At 35.0% G+C, this 24,154-nt stretch overlaps 1 protein-coding gene across 1 annotated transcript in view; it reads right to left on the reverse strand.

The window, feature by feature from the left end:
- Positions 1 to 24,154, reverse strand: part of PSMD14 (proteasome 26S subunit, non-ATPase 14) — a 94,638-nt gene that overhangs the window by 70,269 nt on the left and 215 nt on the right. Inside the window, exons 2-3 of the mRNA XM_029934492.1 lie at positions 17,720 to 17,847; positions 15,146 to 15,197 (exon numbers count right to left, since the gene is read on the reverse strand). Coding sequence (XP_029790352.1) covers positions 15,146 to 15,193 — 48 coding nt within the window. The 5' untranslated portion in view covers positions 15,194 to 15,197; positions 17,720 to 17,847. The remainder of the gene's footprint in view (positions 1 to 15,145; positions 15,198 to 17,719; positions 17,848 to 24,154) is intronic.

Genomic DNA, 24,154 nt, shown 5'->3' on the forward strand with positions numbered 1-24,154 from the left:
GGCTGTCTCTTCAGGCAAGGGCAACTAAAGCAAAAATAAACACAAGGTACTTCATCAAAATAAAAGGCTCGTGCACAACAACAATAAAAAAATTAAAAAAACAAAAAGGCAACATACTGAATGGGAGAAGATATTTACAAATGATATAACTGATAAAAGGCTAATATCCAAAATATATAAAGAACACACACAACTTAATATCAAAAAACAATCTAATTTAAAAATGGAGAGAGCACATGGATATTTCTCCAAAGAAAACATATAGATAGCCAAGAGACATATGAAAAGATGCTCAACATCACTAATCATCAGGGATATGCAAGTCAAAACCACAATGAGATATCATCTCAGACCTGTCAGAATAGCTATTATGAAAAACACAAGAAATAACAAATGTTGGCAAAGATGTAGAGGGAAAGGAACCCTTGTGTGTTGTTGATAGGAAGGTAAATTGGTGCAGCTACTATGAAAAACAGTATGGAGGTTCCCCCCCAAAATTAAAAGTACAACTGTCATATGATCTAGCAATTCCACACTTCAATATGTATCCAAAAAAAACAAAAACACTATTAAAAAAGATATATGCACCCCAATGTTCACTGCAGCATTATTTACAACAGCCAAGATATGGAATCAAGTTAAGCATTCATCCACAGATGACTGGATAAAGCTGTGGTATATATGCAATGGAAAATTACTCAACCACAAAAAAGAACCACTCTTGTCATTTGCAACAACATGGATGGACCTAGAGGATATTATACTAAGTGAAATAAGTCAAATATCATATAATCTAACTTACATGTGGATTCTAAAAGCAAAGCAATGAATAAAACAAGATAGAAACAGAAGAAACAAACTCTTAGATACAGAGAACAATCTGGTGGTTGCCAAGGAAGAGGGGCAGAGGGTGAATGGGCAAATAGGGGAAGGAGATTAAAAGGTGCAAACTTCTAGTTATAAGATAAATAATATGTGAGGAAGCAAGGTATAGCACAGGGAACATAGTTAATAACATCAGGGAAAACTTCATATGGTGACAGATGGCAGCTAAATCACGTTGCAATGCAAAGAAATACTAAATCAGTATGTTGTACATCTGAAAATTAATATAATGTTGAATGTCAACTACCAAAAAAAAAAAAATTCAGTGACCCTGGTTAAAGAAGACCCTGACAAAGAAGGCACCATGTAAGAGCCTGAAATGTACAATTTTGCCAGCTGATATAAAAAAGTTCTAGATTAGCATACGAAAAGTAATCTACAGATGGCTATGTACAATTCAGAGAAGTCAAGTGAATAAAAGGTGGAAACTATCTGTACTTACAAACCTAAATTGGGCTAAGTGAAGCCTTTTGAATGTTCTGCCATAATTCAACATTAAATACAGTCCTCTGGGTTGTTATGGTTTCATTATTAAAATAAATTAACAGTAAGGCTATCGTTATCTACCACTCCTAATATGGGCTCCTAGCACCATTCTGGGGGTCCATTACTTAACACTGCTTCTAATAATCACATAATCCTGCCAAATGAGTAGTACTGTGCCTATAGTATAAATGAGGAAGCTGGGGCTCAAAGTTAACCAGTGTGTGCAGTGATCAAGGTAAGTGGTGATGCCTAAATTCAAAGCTGCCAATGTTGCAGTAAGTATCTTTTCAAAAACATTAATACAAGAAACAATCTAAGTGTATATCAATAGAAGATGGGTTAAGTAAGTCATGGTTCATCCATAAAAGGGAATAGCAAACAATCACTTAAAGAAAAATGTGGTAGCTTTATGTATACTAAATATGGGAAGAGACAATATTCAGGATAATATGTATGTACATTCCACTGTCCAATACAGTACCCATTGGCTATATGTAGCTATTTAAACTTAAATTATTGAGGGGCTCCTGAGTTGCTCAGTTAAGCATCTGACTTTGGCTCAGGTCATGATCTCATGGTTCATGAGTTTGAGTCCCACATTTAGCTCTCTGCTGTCAGTATAGAGCCTGCTTCAGATCCTCTGTCTTCTTCCATCTCTGCACCCCCTCCCCAGCACTCCCAATGGTTTGTTTTCTGTCGCTAATAAACTTTTAAACTTAAATTATTTACAATTAAATTTAAAAATTTAGCTTTTCAGTCATACCACCAATATTTCATGGGCTCTACAGTCACATGTGGCTAGTAGATACCATACTGTACATCTGAGTATATTTCTTTGTTCATAGAAAGTGCTATTGGACAGCACTAATACAGAGTATCTCTAGAAGTACAGAAACTGGTAAGAGTGGTTGTTTCTAGAGAAGATGACAGAAATGACGAGGACATTTATTCAACTTATACACAATTCTTTTTTTTTTAACATTTATTTATTATTGAGAAACAGAGAGAGACAGCATGAATAGCAGAGGGACAGAGAGAGAGGGAGACACAGAATCTGAAGCAGGCTCCAGGCTCTGAGCTGTCAGCACAGAGCCTGATGCAGGCCTGAAACCCACAAACTGTGAGATCATGACATGAGCTAAAGTCGGAAGCTTAACCAACTGAGCCACCCAGGTGCCACTCTAACTTCTGAACTCTTTAAGAAGTCATACTACTTATTTAAAAGTAATTACCTATTTAAAACTACCTTGTTCAATTCTCAAAAAAACTTCCTGACTTATGCTAATGATTTATGATAGAAGCATAAAAACTCAGAAGTTCTGAGGCATAACAGGTAAGAGATTAAGGGATAGGAAACATCTCCAAGATTTCCTAGAAATACTACTGACCTCTACCTTAATGTAATTAAGCATTCATGTATGCATAATACAATTTGGGATAGCAACCAAAAGATTACAGAGTTTTTAATTCAGAGGAATTAAAGGAAGAGACAGGGGGGAAAAAGTCAACAAAAAAATTATTACAGAGCAATAAAGCTGTGGTCAAAATGCCCAGGGAATTTCCCCTATTCTTTTGAAAAGGAAGACACAGGTCACACTGTCACATCTATTTCTCTTCTCCTTTTCTTATACTACTGTTTAATGCTCTACAGAGGAGCACTTAAAAGTCTTTCAGTTCTACTCTGAAATCATTATTTTTTCCTTCAAATGTCATAGTTACTTAATTGCCATATGCCCCAGTTTCTTCACCTGTAAAATGGCAACCTGTTGCTTAATCAATGCTACTTATTAACTCCTGGACATTTTTGCCTAGAAGAGGGAACAAAAGCCAAACCTGAGAATAAAAAAAGCACAGTGGTTAGGTAATCCAAAATAACAAACAACAAAACATTTGAATTAATACTTCCTCCCACCCCCTACTGGGAGATGGCTCAGAAAGGATGATGCTAATGTATGAAAATAAGAAAAATGCACAGGAACAAGATCCCAAACATCTGTTCTCCTGTATACAGATACTGTATTGTCAATTTTCTCTTCCTCTTCCACAGATCTCAGCTACCATTCAGATCTAGACTAGTTCCAGAATGTGGACTTTCATCATCTTTGCCTAATGCCTTTCTCGGGGATTTTAGACAGATCAGAGATCTGTGCCAAGGCAGAGAGAAAGCGAAGCTGGTGTCCATCCACAGTGACAAAGGATGAATATTTCCCTACACAAACTGAGGATCGGAGAGGGATTCTAACATATCCACATTCAAAGAAGTCAACTTACTAAGGAAAACATCCTATAAAATATAAGCAGGGAACCTGAGTGGCTCAGTTGGTTAAGCGTCAGACTTTGGCTCAGGTCATCATCTTGTGGTTTGTGGGGGTTCAAACAAACCCCACATAGGGCTCTGTGCTGACAGCTCAGACTATGGAGCCTGCTTTGGATTCTGCGTCTCCCTCTGTGTCTGTTCCTCCCCTGTTCACACTGTTTCTTTGTCCATCTCTCTCTCTCTCGAAAATAAAGATTAAAAACACTTTTTTAATGATAAGACCATGCAAGGAAGATATGGCATAGTGAGAAAAAAATGTATGACAATTATTTCCAGAAATGTATCTTTCCAAATTACTATACATTTTAAAATGTAGTAATTACCAATAATTAATTTAAATCCTAAAAAGTGTACAGATGTTAAATTCATTCCATGCAACTGCTACATGTAGAAATCTCAACACTTACGTAGACTTAGACTACTCTACATTTATTTAAGGGAGGGAGACATCTGAAAATGCGCGTATGTTACTGGGAAAGTACAAAGAAACTTGCCAGTGTGTGCCAGCTTCATGGCCCATGGGCAATGAGCATCGCCTGCCTGTGCCAGTCAGATCTCCAACCAACGTCACTGTGCAGGCCATTAAAGAAGCTGCTAATGCTCTGCTTTAAAACCAATCTCAGCAGAGGCCAGAGCAGCAGATTAAGCAGAACTTTACATCAGTGGCAGGTCTCCCAAGTTCTCTTGATGCCACAGAATTCATAAGTGGGATCAGTATGTTCTAAAAAAACATGGTACTGCAAAAGGAAAAAAAGGTTCCACAGCATCAAGCAGTGTAGTACTTGAAACCTCATCATCAAAGTGACAGTTTTCAAGTGCCATTTATGATGCCCTAGTCTGGAAACATCCCAGCGAACCCATCTGATCAAAAATTTCACAGATGGAAGCACTTGATGGCTAATTGGCAAGTCTATTATTCAAATAAAACAGTTCTCTGTACCTCTTCTTTCATTATTACAAGTCAAGGTACAACAAGACTGGTCATTCAAATTCGCTTAGTAAGAGAAGCCTCTTTCTACAAGTAATTTTTTTTTAATGTAACAATTTATTTTGACAATCAGTTTAGAGCACTAATCAATTTCTGAATAGTAGGGAAAATGTTTCATTAACTAAAAGGAGAAAGGAACACAAACTTTCTTTAAAAAGTTGTACTATTTGTATACTCTGCTTTTACCAATATATCAAGGTATACATTATCATAGGGAATAAAAATGAAATATTTAGTCAGTCCCTAAATATTCTTAAAACATGAAATGAATTTTACATGTTGCAATAAAGAAAAATCCTCTCAAAAAATTTAGGTTTCCTAAAAAATTTTAAAGCATCTTATTCTTCACCTACATTTTACAATAAAAATTTCCAGTCTAAAATTTTTTAATTTATGAAGCAAGTAGCATAGCCAGTGACAACACTATAAGATTATTTACCTGAGACAGATGTAGTTGATGTAGAATACACTTGGCATCAGATCTGTGTTCCAACTCTAGCTTTACTTATTTCTATATATTCTGGGGGAATCCTGATAACTGTAAAAATATGTGGGTTCTCTTTATGGATTCACATATTTGCCCTTAGTCCCACTAACAAATCCCACTCCTCCCTCTTCTGAGTATCTGGCTATCTCTCTATATTGTTACAATGTTCACGGCCCTAGAGGCACCTGGGTGGCTCAGTGGGCTAAGCGTCCAACTTCGGCTCAGGTCATGATCTCGTGGTTTGTGGGTTCAAGCCCCACGTTGGGCTCTGTGCTAACAGCTAGCTCAGAGCCTGGAGCCTGTCTTCAGATTCTGTGTCTCCCTCTCTCTCTGACCCTCCCCTGCTCACGCTGTCTCTTTCTCTCTCTCAAAATTAAATAAAACATTAAAATGTTTAAACAACAAAAAAACAAATGTTCACAGCTCAAGGAAACCCCTAAGGAAGAGTCTTGTTGAAAGACTGAACTATAAAATATTCAAAGATTATTTAGTCTATATCACAGAAATTAGGGGGCTGCATAGGTAGCTCAGTAGGTTGAGCATCCATCCAACTCTTGATTTTGGCTCAGGTCATGATCCCAGGGTTGTAGGATAGACCCTGCTCAGTGTGGAGCCTGCTTAAGATTCACTTCTTTTCTTCTTTCTTTGTCTCTCTCTCCCCATCCCTCCCCACTCCACCACCTTCCCCCTCTCACAGTCTCCCTCACTCTAAAATAAAAAATAATAAAAAACAAAAAAATGTTTAAATAGAAATTAGAGGGGGAAATGGAAGGAAATAACAGCCAGAAACTGTGGAACCAGGTGCAAACTAAAGTAAAATAAAAATTTTCTCCCTACAGTGATAATGCCTATTTCATGATAACAAAAATGTATTCTACTAGGTAATGAAATAAGCAGTTCCCATGAAGTAAAAGAACACCTTTTCTATAAAACCGAAAAGGGTGCTTTACCAAAAGTAGGTTTTGTTAGTTTATCTACTTTTGATTAGCACTTTGCTTTCAATTACTTCGGCTCTGGTGTTTAGAACACGAGGGAAAAAAGAACTAATGAAAAGAGAGCTACCATAGAGAGGTAAGAATGTATTTGGGTAAAAAGAGGGAAAACGTACATAGGAGTAAGAGAAAAGTGTAACTATCAAAATCATTAATTTGTTCTTTATTGTCCGTATGTCTTCCCATTGTGTTCAACACAGGCATCAGTGTCCCGGCAGGAGGAGCCTGAGAAACCACCAGCAAGTTTGAAAAATGGCACTGGAAGGAAGCTGCCCGAGGGAGACTACTGCCCTGCCCTGGTAGCATGCTTCCGGGGCACTCAACCCAGACAACCTCCTACAAAGAACCACCTTGCATGTGTGCTGTGGGAAAGAACACTTACCATATCTGTCCAGATTTTAAATGAGTATTATGTCTAGACAACTGTCCAAATGATAATATGATCTGAAAAGTTACAAGTTAGCTTACAAAAGTTTAAGATAGGAAACCCAAAGATCAATGCTCCCAATGAGCAAGACAGCCAATAATTCTAGTATGTAAAACAATGTTGAGGGTAGGGAAGAAAAAGATATAAACCAGATTTTCAAGATCGTAATATCCCATACATTTGGCATATTGAGATTATACTGCAATATCTTAGTTTCCTATGTTACACAAGGGTATCTTCTCCTATTTCTCATCCCATATATTTCTTCTACAAAAATGGTATCAAATGTCATATAGGTCCATCATATACTTGACTTGAAATTTAAAATCTTAATGTGTCATTTTTCCTCATAATTTTGGTGCTCTAATTCATCAGAATGTAATTTTGGAAGATAATCTCACTGTAATTGAACATAACTGCTTCCCAGGGTGCCTGGGTGGCTTAGTCAGTTTGAGCATACAACTCTTGATTTCAGCTAAGGTCATCACCTCACAGTTGTGGGTTTCAAGTCCCACATCAGGCTCTGCACCAACAGTGCGAAGCCTGCCTGGGATTCTCTCTCTCTCTGCCCCTCCCCTGGTCGCACTGTCTCTGTCTCTCTCAAAATAAATAAATAAACTTAAAAAAAATTTTAAATAAAAAAGAAAATAACTGTTCCCCTTAAAGAACTCAAACAAAACCACTTATGGTAATTTCATATTAAATTAGAAGTTTAACATTCAAGTGTCAAAGATCTTTCCCCTTGAAGACCACTCACTAGAATGTTCAAACAAAGTGACACAGAGTAATCACAATGCACCCACCAGGAATTTGTTTTCTGTTTACTTGAGAGCACTCCAGAGTAGATTTGAGACCTCTCAAGAGCACCACATTTTTCACTGGGTTTAATATCTATTCACAAGAAATACATTACAATGACAACTAGAAAGAGTATGCTCTAATTAGCTTGCTAGTGACCTGACCTTTCTTAATTTTCTACAGTAGAAACATCAGCTCAAGTACATGAATAATTAGGAACTATACTTTTAAAATAATAAAATTATTACCTGACAAGCACAGCAAATGAAAAAAAATTAAAGGCATCTTATATTTTTGCTTTGTTTCAAAGCAAAATCACTATTTATTTGTAGTTAAGCAAAGAAATAAAACAATTACAATTTCTTGACCCTTCCCTACTTCTTAATAGGCAGAAAAATGGTCAAATTAATCTACCAAGTTTAGAATGGTTCTTTGTAAATGTTCAGAGGATGGATATGGATATCTATCTATGGATAGAATACCCAAAGAATCAAAGAGAAAAAAAGGTAACCAGAAGCATACATCAGTATATAAAAACTGTCAATACAAACAAGCTAAAGAGCTCAAGGAACATATCATAAAAAAGCCTTTTATAAAAATCTGTAATTTATCTTAAAACAGTATTGTGGTAGCCTTTTGTCTCTACTTCCATGCTTGCCATCTTACTTCTCCTCTTCAGAGTACCCACGTTTTTAAAAAATGTTTTAAGCATTAGCTCCTTTGCTCAAAAATCTCTAATGATTTCCCAACTCACTTGGAAAATCATCTTCTACAAGTCTAGTCTCTGATGACAACCACTCTCGATTTATATGGAATGCCTACGCAAGCCATGAAAAAAAAGTACTGAAAAATAAATTAAGATGCATTTCTGATTTTGTTTTACTTGGTGACTTTTTTTTTAAAAAGTACTAAAGGAGGGGCGCTTAGGAGGCTCAGTCAGTTAGGCATTTGACTTCGGCTCAAGTCATGATCTCACAGTTCGTGTGTTCGAGCCTCGTGTCAGGCTCCATGCAGACGCTTGGAGTCTGGTGCCTGCTTTGGATTCTGTGTCTCCTTCTCTCTGTCCCTCCCCCACTCATGCTGTCTTTCTCTCTCTTTCAAAAATAAATAAGCATTAAAAAAAAGTACCACGGAAAACGTTATTTAACATCATTTAATGGTACCCATTGACTACTTCTTTTAGTTAGTTTCTTCATTCTTCATTCATTTAGTTAGTTTTGTTCATTCGTTTATTAAAAAGAGAACAGAGGCACCTGGATGGCTCAGTCAGTTAAGTGTCCAACTCTTGGTTTCTGTTCAGGTCATGACTGATCTCAAGGTTCGTGAGATGGAGCCCCACATGGGGCTCTGTACTATCAGAGTTTGAGATTCTCTCCCTTTCTCTCTCTACCTCTCCCCCACTCTCACTTGTGTTCTCTCTCAAAATAAATAAACTTTAAAAATTAAAAAAAAATAAAAGTAAAAATGAAAAGAGTAAACATTATACATGAAGTAAAAGTTCCTTTTGCCTCCCTCCTTTCTCATGAATTTGTGTTGATTTACCTAGGCCTATAGTAGTTGCTTGCTATATGTAATAATAAATTTAATTAAAATTAAAAATTGGGTTCTTCAGTCATACTAGGCACATTTCATGGACTGAACAAACACATGAGGCTATTAAATTTAAATTAACTGAAATTAATATTAAGTAAAATTTAAAATTCAGTTTAGTTGTTCTACTCATAAATGCTTAATAGACAAATATGGCTAGTGGCTATTGTATTAGAGTCCATAGAGAATATTTTCATCACTGCAGAAAGTTCTACTGGATAGTATTGCTGTAGAACTTGTTATACTTTTACTTAAATTATGTACCCTTTAAAAGAGTGTTGTTTTGGGGTGCCTGGTGGCTCAGTCAGTTAAGCATCCAGCTTCGGCTCAGGTCATGATCTCATGGTTAGTGGATCCGAGCCCCGCATCAGGCTCTGTGCTGACAGCTAGCTCAGAGCCTGGAGCCTGTCTCCAGATTCTGTGTCTCCCTCTCTCTTTGACCCTCTCCTGCTCATGCTGTCTCTCTCTCTCAAAAATAAATGTAAAAAAAAAAAATGTTTAAGTGTTTTTTTTTTTAAATTAACATTAATGCTTTCATATTGTGTAATCTCTTTAAAACCTGAATTTTTCCCTTAATATGTTTATAAGTCTAGGAATCTAGCCCATTTAAACTGTAGTATAATAATTCCATTCCCTAATAATTGAATTCCATTATATTCCAATAACACATTTTCCCAAAGATAGAAATTTAGGTATTTCACAATTTTTCACAAATCTAAACAGTATCATGAAAAATATCCTTAAACATGTGTCCTGACATATGCGTAAGAATTTCTCTAAAGTGAATAAATGGAATTGCTGAGTCACAGAAGTCAGGACATTTTCAATTTTACTACATACCTGTCAAATTAATTTCCAAAGGGACCTCAACCATTTATACGCCACACAGTGTGTTCATTCAACATATTTATGGTTCTCTATTTGCCAGGTAACGTTCTAAACACTGATATACAATCCTTAACCAATTCCCACACCCATACTGCATACCTACACCTAACCAAAGGAAAAAAGCTTACACGAAAATCTTCACTTTCCAAAATCTTTATCAACACTTAATTCAACAGACTTTTATTTTTTTTAAAAATCTAATACTTGTTTTATTTTTCATTTCTCTAATGTACAGTGAGGCTAAGTATCTTTTCCTATGCTTGTTGGCAGTTCTTGTTCTATAAATTATCATTTCATGTTCTTTCTTCTACGAGGTTATCGTTTATTGTCTTACTGAGTTATGGTTCTGCTAAATGTGTTGCAGACAACTGTGTCACGAATATCTTCTCTCCCTCTATTCCTTGTCTTTTAAATTTGTTTCCACAGTCTTTGTTGGGACAAGAGGTAGTAATGTACTGAAGTAGTCAAATTAGTATTCTTATGAGTTCTGCTTTCCTAGTCTGAGGTCATAAAGACAAAATTTTCTTCTAAAAAAATTTTTTGGGCTATCTACTGTGTGACTGACATGTTATTTTATTTAACCCTTTTAAGAAACATCTATGGTAGGTATTAATTTCATGACAAAAATACAGTAACTGAAATTTTTATTGCGGTAAAAAACACACAACACAAAATTGATCATTTAACCACTTTTAAGTTTACAGTTCCATAGCTTTAAGTACATTTACACATTCACACTGTTTTGCAACCAATACCACTATCCATTTTTTCATCTTCCCAAGTTGAAACCCTGTACCCATTAAATACTAAAAACCACGTGCCTAGGTCCCCTAATCCCTTACAACAGCCCCTCTCCCTTCTGTCTCTATTAATCTGACTAGTACTTCATATAAGCAGAATCATTCAGTATTTGTCCTTTTGTGACTGGCTTAGTTCACCTAGCATCATGTCTTCCAGGTTTATCCATGTTGCATTTGGTATGTCAGATTCTTCCTTCCTTTTGAAGGCTGAATAATATTCCATAGCATGTACAGATCACATTTTATCTCCCCATCTATCAGTGAGACACAAGTTGTTTCCGTCTTTTGGCTACTGTGAAAAATGCTACTATGAACACCAGTGTACAAAAATCCATGAGTCTCAGCTTTCAATTCTTTGGGATATGTACCCGGAAATAGAATTACTGTGTCATATGGTAATTCTACATTTAATTTTTTGAGGAACCACCATACTGTATTCCACAGAGGTAACATAATTTTATATTTCTACCAGTAATGCACAGGGTTCCAATTTATCTACATCCTAATCAACATCTATGATTTTCTAATTGTGGTGGGGTTTTTTTGTTGTTGTTTTTGTTTTTTGTTTTATTTTGGGATAATGACCATCCTAACTGGCGTGTCTTCTAAACTTATAAAGTTTGATTTTCAGTCTTCAATCCATGTACATTTTTGTGTATAGAATAAAGTAGGAACCTAGTATTGGTTTTCGCCCCATATAGAAAGCCACTTGTTCCACCATCATTTAATGAACAGGCCTCCCTTACCTAACTTTTAATATAGTTTTTATCACAAATCAAGTTCCCATATATGCATAAGTCTACTTCCAGACTTCTTAATTGACTGCACTGATCTATTTACATACCAATATTACACTACTTGAGCCATTTAATATTAAAATATATTTTGATATCTGGTAAAGCAAGTTTCATTTTCCTTTCTAAGAATTTCTTTGCTATTTTTAGATTATTTTTTTCTATATGAATTTCATACTTTATAAAATATACTGATTTTTGAGAGAGCTAAACAACACCCTTGTGGGGTTGGGTACGGGAAACAGAGGATCCAAAGTAGGCTCTGTGCTGACAGCAGAGGGCCCAATACAGGGCTTGAACTCATGAACGGTGGGATCATGACCTGAACAGAAACCAGATGTTTAGCCAGCTGAACCACCCAGGGGCCCCACCAATATGAATTTTAGAATCAGTTTTCTAACTCTATGAAAATGCTGGCTGATATTTTTCTGGAACTCACCGAATTTGTGATTAAATTGGATAACTGGCATCTGATATTAAAACTCCTCATCTATGAAAATGGTATTATTTCTTCATTCATTCTATGTATTTTTTCCCATTGCTGTGTTAACACTTTCTATAAAACATTAGACCAAAACTCAAAAGACAAATAACTGAAACATTTCTACTCAAAGACCCAACAGAACAGAAAACTGGTTATTAGTTATGCATGGATTTGGGAGTTACAACAAATACACTATAACACATCCAATTCAGAAAGTTATTTTGTTTAAATCAATCTACCTGAAATATTCCTTCAAAATTCAGCTTACATCGCACCACTTTCAGAAAGCCTCCTCTGATCATTCATCTACAGTATCTTCCATTATTTTTGCATCTGGAAATTACTAAGGGTCTGTATCAAAAAAGATAGACTGAGAACTTACAGGTAACACAGGCCTGTGTATGTGCTTATTTGGCCTATATCATGTTTCTTAAAACAAAACCCAGAGGCCAAAATAATTACAACATTTCACACAAAAGTCAAAGGATTTTAACTTGCATGTTTTTCATTCCTTCTTAGGAATCCAAGCTAACAAAGATCTCCATGCTTCCTTGATTATCAGGACAGGCAAATCATACTGAGTTTTAAAGCTTCCACATAAAAGTGACCTATTATTTTCCAAATCACATTCCACTGGTCAAAGCAAAAATCATGTTGAGGCTAGCTTAAAAAAATGATGGGGAAGTAAAATCTTACTATGTGCCTGAAAGGTTAAAAGTCAGAAGTATTTCATATAATTGATGACTCGGACTTCAATTTCTTTCTTTCTATCTATTCTACAAACTAACACTAGAATTACTTTTCAAGAATACAGATTGAATTATCTCATAACTCTGCTTAAAAGAAAGAAGTTTATAAGCTATAGTGCCTATGTGGAAAAAAGTAAGAATCAGTAGGAATGGCATTCAACCCTTTCACAATCTACTCCAAATTCATTCATTCTTTCCTCATTATTTTCCCTTACATCACCTATTCTCCAACATTTTGAATATGTGTTACAATACACTGATTTCAAAGTTTAGCTCAAACATCTTCTCAATTCAGTCTTATTTACCTTTATTGTGTAAAAAGTTAGAAATCCCACTCTACTTTCAAATCACACTGTTTTTAATGAGCACTAGTATCCAAAGTAGTTAATATGTGCCAGGCACGTATTATAACATAATTGTTACGTGTCTATTAAAATGTAAGATACCTATAGAGTAAGTAACAATGTTCTTAGAAAATCAATATACTGGCCTAACAAACTGAAATACAGGACAAGCTCAGTTGGTTAAGCATCCCACTCTTCATTGTGGCTCAGGTCAAGTTCTCACAGTTTGTGAGTTCAAGTCCCACATCGGGCTCTGCGCTGACGGTGCAGAAACTGCTTGGGATTCTCTGTCTCCCTCTCCCTCTAAGAAACCAAATAGACCTTACTGAACCAAACTTAGTTTTTCACTCACTGCAAAGGTCATTGATATACGATATATCTCAATCTGTGGTCAGTAAAACCATATTTCACATCCAGAAATTTCCCCAGATTGGATTTGGATTTCCAGCATGGATATATAACTTATTGCATCTGATGCTTAAGAAAAATTACTTTCATATTTATGTTTGTTGCAACTTCCTGTAAGAATTCTACTAAGGCAAAAAAAAAAAAAAAGGAATTCTACTAAGGCAATCATCATTGCCTACATTTTGCAGATAAAATTGCAGTACCTACAAACCACCTCAGCTCACTTCTGTCACTTTCATATGCCTTAACATTGTTATTGCTCATTTCAGAATAAATTAGCAAATTCTAGAATCTATCTAGAATGCTTACAAAAGTACGGGAAAAGCTTTGGAAAGGTCAAATTCTAAGAGGCTCAGTCCTCTTAAAAGAATGCATTTCATGGCTCTTATAAAAATGAAGAATTATAAAGAAACAGGTTGACTGCCAATAAAGGAACGTGAGAAATATTCAACACTAACAGAAATAAAAATAGCTGATGTCTATGCAAGGATGCAATATAGAATCACAAAATGATTCCAGTTTCCTAAAGGTAAAAAGTTTACTAATAGAAGCCATGATAGATCTACTCTAGGAAAAAGTGCCGCCACACTGAAAATACCATGAAATCTAAAACAAAACTTTCCTTCTTTCACCAAATATAGATTACTTTAAATGAAGGAAGACAAACTCATTGCCAATGAAATGAGGGAAAGTTGGTAACTAAAAGGGTTATAAAGGTAGGTTATAAAAATATTCTCAGGGATCTGCAAACCAGTCCCAACAGTAGGCAAGAATAATAATAATAATAATAATAATAATTATTATTATTATTATTATTTTCCAGGGGTGCCTGGCTGGCTTATTTGGAAGAGCATGCAAGTCTTGATCTCAGGGTTGTAAGTTCGATATCCCACAATGAGCCTATGCTCATTACTAAGAAAATAAGTAAACTTTAGGGGAAAAAAAATCCTAAAATTTGGTCGTTAAACAACATATTACATCAGTCTCAGGAAAAGAACAACACATAGTTATCACTTTTGTGAATGGAAGACTGGAAAGATAATCAGTATAAAACTCAAAAAAGGGCAAAAGTTTCTTCTTCAACTAAAAGCAGAATAACTATTTTGAGATAAAAAATCTATCTATAGGCCATTTGCCCAACAGCATGAAGATAAATACTGTATTAAAACAGAAAATAAATTTACTTTCAATAAGAATGTAAAAGAAACCATACATACCAAATTTAAATAAAAGAGGTATTACATATTAATTATTAATTAATCCATGTATCATAACTACTATAAGGAATTTATCAGTTCTAAAACTGTACATACAAACATTCTATAGGTCAGTTTTCTTGATGTTGCCAAGAATAGGCCATGTTTACTTTTTCACGTGTTACTTTGAAAGTCTACATTGTAAACCCAGAAATAAGATATTTTGACTCCTTTTTTTATAAAAGGCAAGACTGATAATCTTGCATACCCTCAAATTTTAAATTAAAAAATAGAAAATTCTTATTCCTAGGACAAAATTAAATTAAGATAATAGAAAATGTTCTCCACATGTTATTTACTGTTGCAATACAACAACCAGCAATAAGGTAACCTTCTTACCATAAGGTTATCTGTGAGATGATTTCTTGGGAGTGTTTTCTTTCTCTTTGGATAACTAGAGAAAGACATGTAGTTTACACACAAAGAAACACTAAAAGTCGATATATACTAACCTGGCCCAGTCCAGGCATACCTCCTCCAAGTCTAAGAAGTCTGTCCATATTTCTAGAAAACAGAAACAAAGGAAAACGTTCTTAAGCACAAAAGTGTTTACTCAATTGCTATCTATATAATTCACCTTCAGTCACTCAGTATGTCAAAAATATTGGTGGTAATTACAACACAACATCAGACTTCCTGTTAATTAACACCACATATTAATTCAAGAAGCTGTCTTCCATGCTAATTAACAGACCTTACTTTACTGCTTTGGTTTTGGGTTATCCCCGGTTTTAAAGACAAGCAATCTTAGCATACTTTCAAAACTTTGCTATTATTAAGTTAATTATATTTTCTCATTGTTATCTAATAAAGTACCTGAATGAGGAAAAAGTGCCTGAAATGCTTATCATACTTATGATTGAATTTCCTTCAATTTGTCCAGAGTATACAAATAAAAATCCTCACTTTTAAATTAAATTTTAACATCCTCATTAGTAAGTTCTGTGCTAATTAACTTACAGCTTGTCAGTTATCATCAAAACTACATGTGAAAGACATTGTGAGCAGATTATGGATCTCTGAATTAGCATCAAAGCCTTTTTTAAAATGAACTCATTATACTAAAAGAAATATTATAAAGTAAACATTAAATGCATTAAGATAGTATTCTAGAACCTACACAGATATTTTCCATTATCTCAGATGTTGTGTAGATATACACCTTTTTCACTGATGAAATTTAACTGCTGTCTCAATTATAATTTTAGAGTTAATCAATACAAAGACAAACTTTGAAATATCAACCTAGAATGACTATAGAAGACATTCTTATAAGCTTGAAAACATCAGAAGAAATCAAAGAAATAGCAAGAGTACCAATATGGCCTCAAATACAAAAAAGGAGTAACCAAATTACAAAAAATTAATATCAGCACAACTAAATGTTAAACGTTAAACATGACAATGAAGCATTTCTTCTACTTGAAAATTGCTAGTGTCTTAAAATTCCTTTTCTTTCTAAATGTATGCTTTAGAAAACAGTATTACTACAATTCAATTTCTGTATTAAATGCTAACAAATTAGTCACCTGTTCATGTTATTTTACTAGTTAGAACTACTATACAAACTAAAGCTTAATAATGTACTCAAAATCATTACATTATAGCCTAATCATGTTTGCTGAATCTTGCTAAAAATTAACTCCTGTATTTAACAATGTTAATACTCTAAACTTTATTCAAGTCCACATATAGGAAACTGCACAAATGATACTGCCATGGAATCTTCACAAAGTGAATGCTCTCCCATTACCACCACCTCGATAGAGAAACATTATTAGCATCTAGGAACACCTCTCATGCCCCCTTTCTCGTCCCTACCACTGCGCAAAGACAGAATTCCAACTTCTAATGGCATAGACTAGTTGTTTTTGAATTTTATATAAATAACAATTTATAAACAACTTTATAGCAACAAATCTGTGAGATTCACAATGGATAAATTCACTTTAAAAAATGAAAGCACACAGGAAAACTTGATAGTCCAGACAAAATTTCTGCTTTATAGTCTTAACACATCCTCCTAATAGCAACATTCACAAACAAAATCTCCATCAAATTCTCATTAAAATTCCTCAACTCAAACATAGCATTCAATACATGGCAGTTTTTAAAGTCTACAGACAAGGTGGGGGTAGGGGGGAAACCTGACTATTTAAAAATATTAAAGACATTTCTCTAGAATATATTACCAAAGAAAAAAAAATTCTTTTGTACCATATCTAGCTTATAAACTTAAATTGCAAATGGAAATAAAACTAATAACATACAGTATACTTTAGACATTATATACATTCCAGGCCAAAGTCGATTCCCAGCTGTGTTCAGTTTATCTATTTCCCCTGTGTTGTTTCTGATGACTTTACACAGACTCCAGATGCTGTGAATATACATGAGCGATGTGGGGAGCAGAGGGAAAGAAAATCTGGCAGGTCAAATTTGTGTTTTTAGCAAAATTAGATGTCTCAGCAAACAGGAAAAAATATTTAACAAACGAAAACATTTTACATAACATAATGAGGTTTAATAAAAATTTTAACATTTGGAAAGGAAATACATTGATAAAGGTTCTAAATCACACTACTTTAAAAAATTTTCTTAATGTTTATTTATTTATTTTTTTGAGATAGCAAGTGAGAGAAAGCAAGCCAAGGAAGGGCAGAGAGACAGGAAGAGAGAAATCCCAAGCAGGCTCTGCGCTGCCAGCAGAGAGCCAGATGCAGGGCTCGAACTCATGAACTGTGAGATCATGACCCCAGCTGAAACCAAGAGTCGGAGGCTTAAACAACTGAGCCACCCAGGTGCCTCTAAATCACACTACTTTTTAAAAGAGTTTATAGAAAGCAAATAAGAACAAAAATGCTAGTTATCTAAATGATTTTCATGCACTCTTAAATCTGGTCATCTGTCACATATTTATAATTTGACGTATGTTAAAAAAAAGATATTTTCTTTTTTTTAAAGATAAAATTCTTTCCATATCCTGAAAAGAATAAGCAAAAATTATACACATTCTTAGTTCTCACCTGGTCAACAACTACAACTCTTGTGGTGTTAAGCTTCAGTTCCTTGAGTTTGACAAATTTCTTCTTAACTCAAGCTCCTGCTAATACTGGCAGTTATAACTTTTCCCAAGTACCTTTTTTTCTCTCTCCTAAAAAAAGTAAATAAAATAAGATATAATTACTTTGATAACTATGGAGGAAAATATGTCAAGTGCTTTAAATGAAACAAATCCTAAAAATGAAATAGAAATCAAAATTGATTTTTAATCATCATTTCCGGAAGAATATGGAAGAAATAGCATTCCAGGGAGCTACAGAGCAGAGGATTAAGTCCACATCCAAAATTTGTTTGTAAGTTCCTTTTTTGAGCAGTTTTAATTATATGTTAAGGATTGACATTTTATGACTTTTAGTCTTTCTAGAGGTGTTTCCAAGACCAGAGAAAATTTACTTTTTATTTATTTTTATTTATATTATTATTTATATATTTATATTTTTATTTATATCATTACATATATATTTTATTTATTTTTACATAAAAATTATATTTTAAAATAGAACATTCTATTGTGCAATTACTATATGGGTCCGTTGGACATCACATACAAACCTATGATGCATAATGGAATCTTAGTAATGTTATTTTTCCTATATTTGAACGTTTGCTATTTCATTATCATAGGAATTAGTTTATCATTTTTTGGTCAATTATCCCCAACTATGCCAAAAAGACTAAAAAAACAAGAAAATTGAAGAATAAGAATTATCCAAAATGATGTAATAGTGAAATGTATTATTGCTATTGCCTCATTCTTCAGTTCTTATCATGCTGCCCAAAAGCATTTCCCATTTTTCAAAAACATATAAGACTAGAGACATCACCTTTGTAGTCTTTTTAGCTTTCATTTGAACATGGCTAACAATTCAGAACTTGCATATTTGCATATTGTCCAAGAGAGGAGAACTGACAGAAAAAAAATTCCATAGAGAATCACAAGGTGAATGTAAAAACAGATAACAATACTCTAGCCTCTTAATAATGATAAAATAGATGGTATAAGCCAGTGTTTCTTCAGCACTATTGACATTTAGAACCAAATTTCTTGTTGCAGAAGGCTGTCTTGTGCATTACAGGATGTTTTGCAGCATCCCTGGCCTCTACCCTTTAGATGCCGGTAACACCTACCCAGTCGTGATCATCAAACGTCCCCAGACATTGCCAAATGTCCACTGGAAGGACAAAATCACTCCCAGTTCAGAACCACTGGTATAAACAAAATCTCAGACTATGCATCTTCAGATGGCAATAACCTAGATTTTCTTGAACCTAAGAACTAATCTTTGCTGGAAACAGTTTGGAAACTCTTCAAAAAGCTCAACGATTATCTTACGTCGCAGCAATTCCTCTTCTAGGTATATATCCAAAAGAACTGAAAATAGGTATTCAAAACAAACTCCTGTACATCCATGTTTATAGCATCACCATTCATAACAGCCTAAATGTTCATCAAAGATGAAAGGATAAACAAATTTTCATAGGTATAAACATACAATGGAACACATGGAATATTATTAAGCTATAAAAAGGAATGTAGTCCTGACACACATTATATTATGGATGAACCTCAAAACATTATGCTATAGAAAAGATGCCATGCACAAAAGGTCACAAACTGTATGATTTCATTACATTAAATATCCCAATTATACGAACCCATAGAAAAGGAAGATTAGTCATTGCCAGAGGTTACAGGGAAGGTGTAAAAAGGAGAAAACTGCTTAATGAGTAAGAGATTTTACTTCAGAATTATGGAGATGTTTTGGAACTAGACAGAGGTGGGGTCGTTACACAACACTGAATGATTTTGGCCCAGGTTATGATCTCATGGTTGGTAAGTTCCAGCCCCGCATCAGGCTCTGTGCCGATAGTGCTGAGCCTGTTTTGGATTCTCTCTTGCCCCCTCTCTCTCTCTGTGCCTCTCCCCTGCTTACTCTCTCAAAAATAAATAAATAAACATTTAAAAATGTTTAAGTGGATCAATGAGTGAATAATGTTTCTAAGACTAATCTTATCCAGATAGGTATTGAACAAGAAGGACTTCATTACACACTATTTCACAAGAAAAACCTGTTTTGCTAAGAGATTATGATGATATTGATGAAGTTCATATGTGGACAAATGATAAAGTGTCCAAAAAGATGAAAAAAAAGTAATAGATAATGTAGAAGTGAAAAAAAATATTGGACAAACTCTAATTGGTGTTTACAAATCTTAAAGAAAAAAACATTTTGTGGGCCAAGATGATAACCATCCTCTCTTCAACAAAATTATGAGCTATCAAGGATTCCAAAAGTACTGCAAATTGGGAAATGAAAAAGCTTCGGAAACGGATGGTGGTGATAGCTGCACAATGTGAATGTACTTAAAGCCACTAGACTGTACATCTAAAGATGATTAACATAAGTTTTATGGTATGCATACTTTATATGAGAGTTAAGAGCTATTAACTCTGCACTACAAGTGCCAGGACTCAAATCTTGTCTCTGATACTGACTAGCTCTGTGTCCTGGGGTCAGTTACCTCCCTGTGACTCAGTTTCCTTATCTGCAAAATGGGGACAATGATAGCATCCATCTTGTTTAGATTAGAGAAGACAACGAACATAAACAACACAACATAATGCATGGCATATAGTAAGTGAACAAGAGTGCTAGAAGCTCTGGTCAGCACCACCTTCCTTAGCATGGCTACAGTTCATTCAACACAGATTCTTCTTCCCATATACTTTGGCACTTAGTGAATTTCAAAACAATAGGCACACATTTCACTGTATTAAATGAATTACACTGGAGAATAGGGACTTGAATTTTGCAGAATTTAGCAAAAGGGTTCACAAAATTAAAATGCTAAACTATAACATAAAAGACAATACTTCCAACTCTTTTAAATAAAAGCCATACAGGGGTGCCTGGGTGGCTCAGTCAGTAGAGCATCGGACTTCTGTGCTGACAGCTCAGAGCCTGGAGCTGCTTCAAATTCTGTGTCTCCCTCTCTCTCTGCCCCTCCCCTGAGCTTGCTTGCTCTCTCAAAAAAATAAATAAGCAGGAAGGAAGGAAGGGAGGGAGGGAGGGAGGACATGAGGGAGGGAGAGAGGCAGGCAGGCAGGTCATACAAAACACCTATGGAACTAAACGAAGTTTTTTTTTTAATTTTTTTTAACGTTTTTTATTTATTTTTGAGAGACAGAGAGAGACAGCTCGAGCAAGGGAGGGTCAGAGAGAGAGATACAGAATCGGAAGCAGGCTCCAGTCTCTGAGCTAGCTGTCAGCACAGAGCCCGATGCGGGGCTGGAACCCACGAACCATGAGATCATGACCTGAGCTGAAGCTGGATGCTTAGCCTACTAGGCCACCCAGGCGCCCCTAAACCAAGTTTTTACACCTACCAAAAAGCAGAGGATCCAAGAGCTCATTCATGATATGAGTAACTTTACTTAAAACATTATCAGATATGAACAAAGTGTCCAGCTGTAACTAATATGTCATACATACAGTAACGTTTACAACCTGAATTGGTAAACAACAGTACAAAATAAGTATTGGTACTTTCAAAAAGTTGTACATCAAAAAGTTGATTTTCAGGGCACCTGGGTAGCTCAGTCGGTTGGGCATACGTCTTCAGCTCAGGTCATGGTCTCACAGTTAGGTTTTGGCCCCACATCAGGGTCTGCACTGGCAGCTCAGAGCCTGGAGAATGCCTCAGATTCTGTCTCCCTCTCTCTCTGCTCCTGCCCCCTGCTCCTGCTCTCTCTCTCTCAAAAATAAACATTAGAAAAATTTTAAGAGAAAGTTGATGATATTCTTTTTCATCTCCCTGAGTTAATATCTAGTTAGAATCTGATACAGTTAGAGTGTGTTCCTGATGGAATTAAATAAACCAATTCTCAAATATTTATAGAAATGTATGGAACCACAAATAACTCTAAAAAAACAGATCCTTCAAAATTATCTTAATCTGGATTTGGAATATGGCAAATTTTTTAAATTCTTCAACCTTTTAACAAGGGACAAAGGACACTGTTTTCCTAGCAATTCGTAAAACTCAAACAAAATCATGAAGCCCTTAGTTGTTTGAGTTTATCATTGTGTTTCTTAGTTCATTTTTCACTTTTTACTCCCCAACCCATGCTACAGTTACATTACTTTTCAGACTGATGCTAAATCCTTTACTCCATATTTGAGATCTCATATTTTTAATTCCTCTACTCTCTGATTTGTGGAAATTAGAAACTTTTTTGATGTTCTTAAAGGCTTTCTTCAATGAAAGAAATAGTCAACATTAAACTTTTAATTATATAAAGAAGATTTTGAAAGCAAGATTTTTCCTGTTTAGAAAAGTTAAGATTGAACTATCACAAATATCTCTTCTGTGCTATCTCCTAATTACAGCTTTCAAGTAAACACTCATTAAATAAATACAAGTTTCCCCCTCTATCCAAAAGCAGAATTTTCCTATGGAGATCTTCCTAAGCGGAAATGGTATGAATTGAAGAAACTACACCATTTAAGAAAAGCGAAAATCCTCTTCGGATTCCTTCTGTTAGCAAAAATGGGTATAATGCAGGTCTTCTGTAAAAGTGAAGTGGGGTAAAGCTAACTTCAGATAGCAGGGGAAACCTGTACTACTCTGTGCATAAGGTGATACAGAAATAGAGCCATTAAGAAACTCAGTAACCTTCACTGAAAGAATATATAATCTATCTGGGGAGGCATGATAGAAAAAAGACATATAGTGAAAGGCAGTAGGGTAGAGCCAGAAAGGCTCTAAAGGCTATCAGATGTCAATTTGAATCTGGGCTTTATGACATACTCTCTGTATGATCTGTAAAAAAGTTACCTTCTTCTAGTGTCTAGACTTATCTATTAAAGGGGGATAATATCTACCTCTTGCAAGTCAGTGGTAAGAAAAAATACAAAGCACTTCATATAGTGCCTGGAACATTTATAAAGTACTCAATAACTACTATTATTGTAATGATCATCTTAGAGCCAGAAGTGATTACTTAATCCAATTCTCATTTTATCAAAGGGGACACCAAAATAACACAAAGCAGAATATGAATGTCAAAGGAGTACAACAAACTGGGTTTATGACAAGTTCATTAATAATAAATCTCATGAATATTCAGGTAAGACTTTCAGAAGTGAACACTGCTATACAACGGAAAACAAAAGCACAATCACTTGTTACTGATCAAACATGGGTTCTAAAGCTACAGACTAAAAGCAAGGTTTACATCACAAGCATAAAAATAAATGCAAAAATAAGCTTTACATTAAAACAGCAAAATATTATCTACCAAACACCTTGAAGAGAAAAAATAATCTCCCAAAGTCAACAGGTGAGGCTTCATTGAAAGATGACTTCAAAACTTTTCTCTGACAACATTCAAGATTTTCACTACATATCACTCCACTAAACACAATTTAAGTGTAGTTAATGCTCCACTCAGTGCCTTAATCTCTACAAAATACACAGTAACTCATTAAGTTTACTTAAAATATATAAATTTGAAATGAGCCAGTTGCTAACCTTATAGGACAAAACAAGAAAGCCACCAAAACTGTATTCAGTCCTTTATTTCAACATTATAGTGACCGTCTTACTGCTTTACTCATAAAAATTAACTTAGCACTAAAAACATATTTTTGTAGCAATATAGAAAAAAATTTACACCCTAGGACTGCATTTCGATGCTAATTTTTAAGGCTTCTTCCCTGCCTTTCCCATAAATCTTCATCAACTTTTATGTTACCATTTTTTTATTTCAAGACTGTTTCATTCGGTCACCAGATTTATATCCAAACTCTTCCGAAAAGTTTACATTTTTTTTTCTTCTTTTGACAGACACAAAGTACGTCCCAAGGAAATTTAAGTTCCAAGAGGTAATACAGAGCAGCAGATTTCTACTTTACTAAAGAGGAAATGTTATCAATTCACCAACAACTACTCAATTAGGACAAATTGAAAGTAAGTTAAAAGGCAGAGCAGGAAAAATCACACTTTGCTTTGGATAGTTTCAATGCTAAACACCAGTGCATCTCTGGGATTTTTGTTTGGTTTTTGAAGGGAGTTGAAATCCTAACACTAAAAAATAGGCGGTCAAGGCCCAGGGGTAGGACAAGTGATTTTAAAGCAAGCATGCCGTCAATGGGAAAGTTAATTGTATTCCCTCTCCCTGTTTCCTCTGGCCGCTTTGAAGTTTTTCAACACCGGAGTAACTATCAATAGAACACAAACAGAGGCCATACACAGGGTTCTCCTGGTATAGGGAGAAGAGGGTCTCCAAAATGTGATGAATTGAGCGAAGCAGAAGCTCCTGGAAGAAGGAGACTACATTCAGACCTAATTTAAGAGAGACCCGAGTAACCGGCGAAGAGTCTGAAGGAGCCTGG

This window comes from Suricata suricatta, chromosome 3 (genome assembly GCF_006229205.1).
Source record: "Suricata suricatta isolate VVHF042 chromosome 3, meerkat_22Aug2017_6uvM2_HiC, whole genome shotgun sequence".
Lineage (NCBI taxonomy): Eukaryota > Metazoa > Chordata > Mammalia > Carnivora > Herpestidae > Suricata > Suricata suricatta.